The sequence below is a fragment of the Protopterus annectens genome, chromosome 5.part0, assembly GCF_019279795.1.
Source record: "Protopterus annectens isolate FY-2018-M chromosome 5.part0, PAN1.0, whole genome shotgun sequence".
NCBI classification, from domain to species: Eukaryota; Metazoa; Chordata; order Ceratodontiformes; family Protopteridae; genus Protopterus; species Protopterus annectens.
In genome coordinates, this window is record NC_056735.1 from 1,347,011,189 (window position 1) to 1,347,017,723 (window position 6,535).

At 35.5% G+C, this 6,535-nt stretch overlaps 1 protein-coding gene across 1 annotated transcript in view; it reads right to left on the reverse strand.

Annotated features, from left to right (window-relative positions):
* Positions 1–1,703, reverse strand: part of RPS3 (ribosomal protein S3) — a 97,402-nt gene extending 95,699 nt beyond the window's left edge. The window contains exon 1 of the mRNA XM_044071144.1: positions 1,598–1,703. Within this exon, the coding sequence (XP_043927079.1) occupies positions 1,598–1,627 (30 nt within the window). The 5' untranslated portion in view covers positions 1,628–1,703. The remainder of the gene's footprint in view (positions 1–1,597) is intronic.
* Between the last annotated feature and the right edge of the window lie 4,832 nt (positions 1,704–6,535).

The following is a 6,535-nucleotide window of genomic DNA, read 5'->3' on the forward strand; positions in this document are numbered from 1 at the left end:
GGAATACACCCCCCCCCCGATAGCATCAGAGTTGAGGTCCCACCACTCCTCATTTAGCAAGACTACAAACATCTTTCATTGAATACCAAAGAGGCTCACTGACCAAATCTGTTGATCACTTAACATCTCCATCCAGACCTCACTCATAACTGTAGTATCAGCAAAGGAGCCTCTGATAACTTTGGTAACTTTTTGCTGCAGTCACTGACTTCAACCATAGGCTTCAGGCAATAATTCATGTCCAGCAGGCTAAGGCGTCATCACCAGTTAGGGACCCCCCCAACCAGACTTGAAACTCTCAGAGCAACTCTGCTATACATGGCAGTACAATCTGTTACGCAACCTTCACTTACAGAAGTTAGTAACATTTATCCTAAACCTTATGCCTACAATCCATCTCTGCACAATTTTTATTTCCACAAAACATACTTTTCCTCTGCAAAATTCACATACAACTAAAAGTTTTACACATGCATAAGAAAAACACAGGCATAATACACAGGTCCACAATTTCTACAAATTTTACTCTGGCAGTTTGCCCAATAATAAGGCCCAACAGTCTGCACCACAAGTTTCACTAGATGCACTCAAGCATCTAAATACACCCAACACACCCCTAAACAATTTCAAAATTTTCAGACAAATTTGGGTCAGTTGGCTGTAATGAAACTCATGTCAAAAATACTTTGTACACACTGGTACTGACTTTTCTACAGACGTACTCCCACACATTTTTTTTTTCCGTTTAGAACAGTCTGCTAGGAAGCTCATAGAAATATTTACCATGTTTTTTCAAATATTTCACTTAGTACAGATACAAAAGTTGCTATAATAACAATACCTCCAAGAACCCTCCACCCCCTTAAGAGATAAACACATCTACGCCATGGCACATCCTGCCGCACGCATGCACGAGTATGCACAGCTGTAGCCGCAGCAACAACCCAGAACACCACTGCCCCTTGTCAAGATGCACACAGCAGCCGTCCTCTATTCAACAGGATATGCTCATTATAGTTACTGTTTAGTCAGGTTCCCATGCGTTTCACTTTTTTTATACACAATACTATAATACATCAAACTTTGTTTACAAAACAAACATCAGCTCACTGTACCACCAAATACTTCCTCAAATGACTACTACCGTCCCCGTTCAAAGACCGAAAGCATAACCGTTTACAGACTATGCTATAACGTTGGCAAGAGTGCATTCAATTAAATTATATACCATGACAGTCTAAACAGTTTCCACGTTTGGGGGCTAAACCAAACCGCAGTCTAAAATATTTTATTTTAAACTATTTTATTTTAACACGTTTAACGTGACAAGGGCAACTAGCTCCAAGCGTTACCCAGCAGTACAGATGGAAACGTAATATAACGGTATAAAAAGAAATTAGAAACCCCATAGGCAGAAAAAATATTTGTCAAACACAGAAGGGCCTTTGTAATCCACTGTAATCTATGCCCAATTCAAGATCATGTCAACAGAATACCAGTGAACGTGTTCGCTATGATTCCTTCCCTACTCAAAACCAGAAATAATTTATAAAATATACTACCACTACAGTAAAATCCTCTACTACTTTAAGCCTACCTTCCTCTTCTTTGAGATTTGAACCGCCATCTTGCACCTAAACGGCTCCGGAAAAGGAAACAATCTTGCAACACAACCGGCGTATTCACATAACTGCTTCCGGTTTCTTAAGAAAAACTTCCTTGGTTAAGGTTTAAGTGAGTGGTGTGAATATTCTAAAACAGCTGAAGTTATTTACTGTAGCAGTAAAAAGAAGGGTATTCATAACAACGGTTTGATAATTTTTAAACGTGGTCTTCTCAACTATAGCTGTTTAGAAGGTTTGTACTTCCAGACTTGATGTCCCAAGCACTCAATATTTTACTTTCGAAATCAAGGAGAAATACATAAATAAACGGGACACTTTTTTAACTCGGTACTGTTAACGAGAGAAGGTGACAGAATAAGAAAATATGAATTAATATATATTTCTGATGTAAAAAAAAATAACTGTGTAACTGTTGTCCTTTTTTAAATATAAGTCACCACCTTTTTTCCAAAATCGCCACTTTTAAGTGAGATTATGAGGGTCAGAGCAAAATCGGATATAGTCGAGAAGTGACCTCTTCCCTGGGTGTACCTATTTTAAAAGGCAGTCCTATATAAAAAGCCTGAGTTATCATTTCACATGATTTTCTGAATCCTCCCCATCAATTATGAACTTGAAGATGCTTAGTACACTGGAAACCAGTCCACATTGTTAAAATACTGCTAGTACCCATACATTTAAAGAAAAAGGACCTATACCTTACACCATCTTTTTTCAAAACCAAAATTAAATGACTTTGTTAGATTTTTGCACTACTGTTCATTAACATCTAGAGGTTTCACACCATGTATTTGATAATACGCTTATATTTTTGAGTCAAGGTTGTTAGGCTCAGTTTTTATTCAACTGTAAGTTGAGTAAAAATGTGTGTTATTCAGAATAATGTTAATTTGGGCCAAGAGTTTTGGCTGGGTATAACTGATTTTCAAGAGATTTTGTACTTTTTCAGTTATACAAAAAAAAAAAAAATTGCTTCCAAATATCAGGAGGCTGCTGACCAGCATCCCTCATATGACAGTGGCTCAACAGGTAGTTACTCTCCTAGTTTTTTAATCCCTGTTTCCCCCCTTACTAACATTCTAACAGCCTTTTCTATGCCCTATATAATTTGCTGGGTCTGCTGGCACTCAATTTCCTCCTCCCTCCGGTCCAGTTCCTGAATTTGAGTTAGGGCCAACAAGGATCCTAAGGATGTTTGGGGGGGGGGTCACTATCTGTCTTCTAGGCAGGCTGTTCTTACCTTATAGCCTACCCTCTTTCTTCCTCTCATCTCTGTGTTTCTTGTGGTGAAGTCCAGAACAGGAGTGTGAAGTTTCACCCCACCTCTGCAGCAGCACAGCCATGCCCTCACCCTATTCACATTTATGAAGTCATCCCTGGTAACTATGTCCCCAGCTTGTACTAGCGATTGCCATTAGAGACACCCACAGGACTGCCCTCTTCCAAGGGGTGGTAATGCCTATCCCTCCCTGCTCCTTCGTCAGTCACCCAAACTGCTAATCAAACCCAGTCTGCTGGGCCATAGTCAGGGATTTATCCCTCTGTGCCGCTTGAGCAGCTAGTGCTCTCAGTTTTAATGCTTGAAGATCAGAGGAGGGTAAGTTGTATTCATATCCCTGGTGCTTGGATTAATTTTTTCACTGCTCATACTGCAGTGCAGTATGGGGGAAAATACCGCATTCTTTTATTCTTTTCAGTATGCTATCCTTCTAATGAGATGCTAAATCACGATCCCATCTGCTTGAATGAGTGATAAGTAGGTGGATACAAAAATTATAATGACACTTTTCAAAAAAAGTGTGGATTCTTTATTAAAATTTCTTAAATTTGTAATATCTTCATTTTATATGCATAAGTAAAGCATTCATAAACATTCATACTTACTTATTTACATAAAATTTCCTTCTTTTACTCCTACTACCTTTTTGCCCAAACCAGATTTTAGTCTGATGATCTTAGCTTCTGTCGGTGATTTGTTTAACAACAATTCTTTACATTTCACATCCTCACTTTTCAGAATAATGGCAAATACAGTCTTGTCCATTTTTTTTCTTTGCTGGATATAATATCCTTCCAAATACTCATACAGTAAAATATTCATAGTGACGTTTACAAAATCCTCTAACAATACAATTCTTCCCACAGTTTACTAATTCTTTCCTATGAGAGAATTTTTAGTTCATAGGATTAGTTCATAGGTTCATACTAGGCTAACTGCCCTTGCGAGCCATTTTAAGCCTAGCCAATTATCCCTTGTGAGACTCAAACCCTGCACCTTGTGTTTGTAAGGCAAACACCTTAACCATTAGGCCACCCAGAATGATATGATCTGAAGATTCATCTAACTTGCATATGTTACATGGACCTTCATTGATAGTTTTATAAAGCATTGCCTGTGTAACTAGTAATTTGTTCAATAATAATCTGCATAGGAATTCCTAGATTTGCGTAATATTTGACAACAGATTTCTTCTATCCTTTTTAACTTGTCTTATTCCTATCTGCAAATCACCTTATTTTCATATCTCCTTCTTTTCATCCATTTAGTATTTTTTCAAAAATATAATTTTGACCCTTCTCAGCTTCTTGCAAAAAACATCTACACCAGAATCCAACTGTTCTTTAACCCAATTCTTCTACAATCACATCTTTCTATAAAACACCATTGGATTTCCTTACCCATTTTTTAACTGACCACTTGTTTTGTCCTACTTTTTTCTTAGTGTACAGTTATATATTTTATTCTGTTTTCCTCATTATCTTGTCTTGCCTCCATACGTTTTCTACTTTCAGGTTCATCAAATTGTATTGGTATTGCTTGTTTTCTGACATACCCCCCCCCCCCCAAAAAAAAAGTGAACTATTTTATTTTTTCTTAGTACGAAGTACTGCTGCTTAAATGACATCCCTTTAATGTTTCATTGTCTTTTTTCAAATACGCTATACTTTCATTTCCCATCACATCCATATCTCACTTATTATTTTGCACATGCATTTTGTTTGCTTAAGATATTCTTTTTATACGTTTTCCTGTAACTTATCCAGCATTCTATCCAAAAGTAAAAAATGGCATAATTGCCATGTGGTTCTTCCATAATTGTTTTATTTCTTTCTTTATTTAATGCTCCTTCATCAACATTCTGACCAGTTAATATCTTTGCCCCTTTTTCTATCACAACCCAATCATTATTGTCCATTAAAACCTAAACATCCATTTGATCTGTAAACATTGTAACTGTACTTTCCCCTTGAATTTCTTGTAATGCTTCAGAGGTCATTATGTAATCAATTTTCATTTTAAATGCAGACCTAGCATATGCATATATTTCTCTCCTTCCCTTTACTTAAATTATTACATGCCACTAGTTCTTTATATTTTACCACATTTCAATGTATTTTATCTTTTTTCTTTAAGTTAGAATTTAAAATGTTCAATGTACAATAATATTCAAATTTACCAAAACACGTCTATACTTCTTCTAAAAGCTATTCCATTTCTTTCATTTTATTATTATTATTACTATTACTATTATAAAATCATTGGAATTGCAAGGTAGTTGAGTCATAAGATAATTAATGCCTTGCCAGTACTAATCCTTATGCTATATTCCCTTTCTCAAGAAAAACAAAGTTGGGCAGTCCCTAAGTAAATTTTCTGGTACCCATACTATCATCTAGACATAATTTGAAGGATGCTAGGGTGTCACTCTGTTTTACTTTCACTATCACATAACTAAAAACTTTATTCTCAGGGTTTTTAATCAATGCAGCCACACCAGAAAATAAATCTACCCCGCAGTACTTCATTTTTCCATAATAATTCAAAATTATCTTGCTTATCCTTACTTAGGATTGTAGTATGCAATAAACAAATAATGTCACAGCTATCTCTTAACACTATTGCAATGCATGTAGTCTTCTAATAACATTAATGACGCTATTGACATTTATGATATAAGTTTAAGGTTAATCTTTTCCATTCTTTCTACCTTTAGGACTACCTAAATTATTTTTTTTCTTTTTACTGTCCTTTATCATTCTTTCAATAGAATTCTGCCCTTTAACTATTTTCAGTTCCTCATTACATCCCTCTTCACTTTTCCTTGTATAGAATATAATAAATATATTTTGAGTAATACAGTAATTACCTCACTATGTCCTGTTGCTGCACAATCTTTCCATTTAACTCTTTCTCTTGCTGTATCTAATGTTCATCCCCAAATGTCAATTTAAAACTCTTTCATCGATTTTATTTTTATCACAGCCATCATTTTTATCATCTTGAATCTCATCTGTGACATTTAAATCATAGTCCACCTAGAAATGCCCTATTTTATGATAGTTTTTGACATTCCATATTTGAATTAGCCATCAAATGAATCCTGTCCCCACACTGCTAACAATACCTTTTGTCACAGTCATTAGTTAAGTGGTCATTAGAGCCACAGAAAAGGCACATCTTTATCTGCCACCAATATTTGTGCCCCTCTGTTCCCACAGTTATGTATTTATTTGTTTGTTTGACATTTGTTTACCAGGAAAGTCCGAATGGGCGGAAAGTGCCCATTTTCAGCAGAACATGCCCATTTTCAGCAGTCGCCCAGGGAGGAAAGCTTCACAATAACAATATTTCAAAATTCAAGTACAGATATTTTCAATTACAAAGTATCATGTTACAGTAAAAACCATGAGTGAAAAAATAAAATAATAAAAATGTTAAACTATAGGATAAATGCTGTACTTTATTTTGTTAGCATTCAGAATAACTTGACATTCTCGACACACATGGTACACACATCTCTGTCATCCTTTACTTTTTATATATCTTTCATTTTAATGAAACAAAATTTACATAATATATCTGTTTGTCTTCTGTATCATCTGCTCAAGCTGAATCTCAACATTTTTTT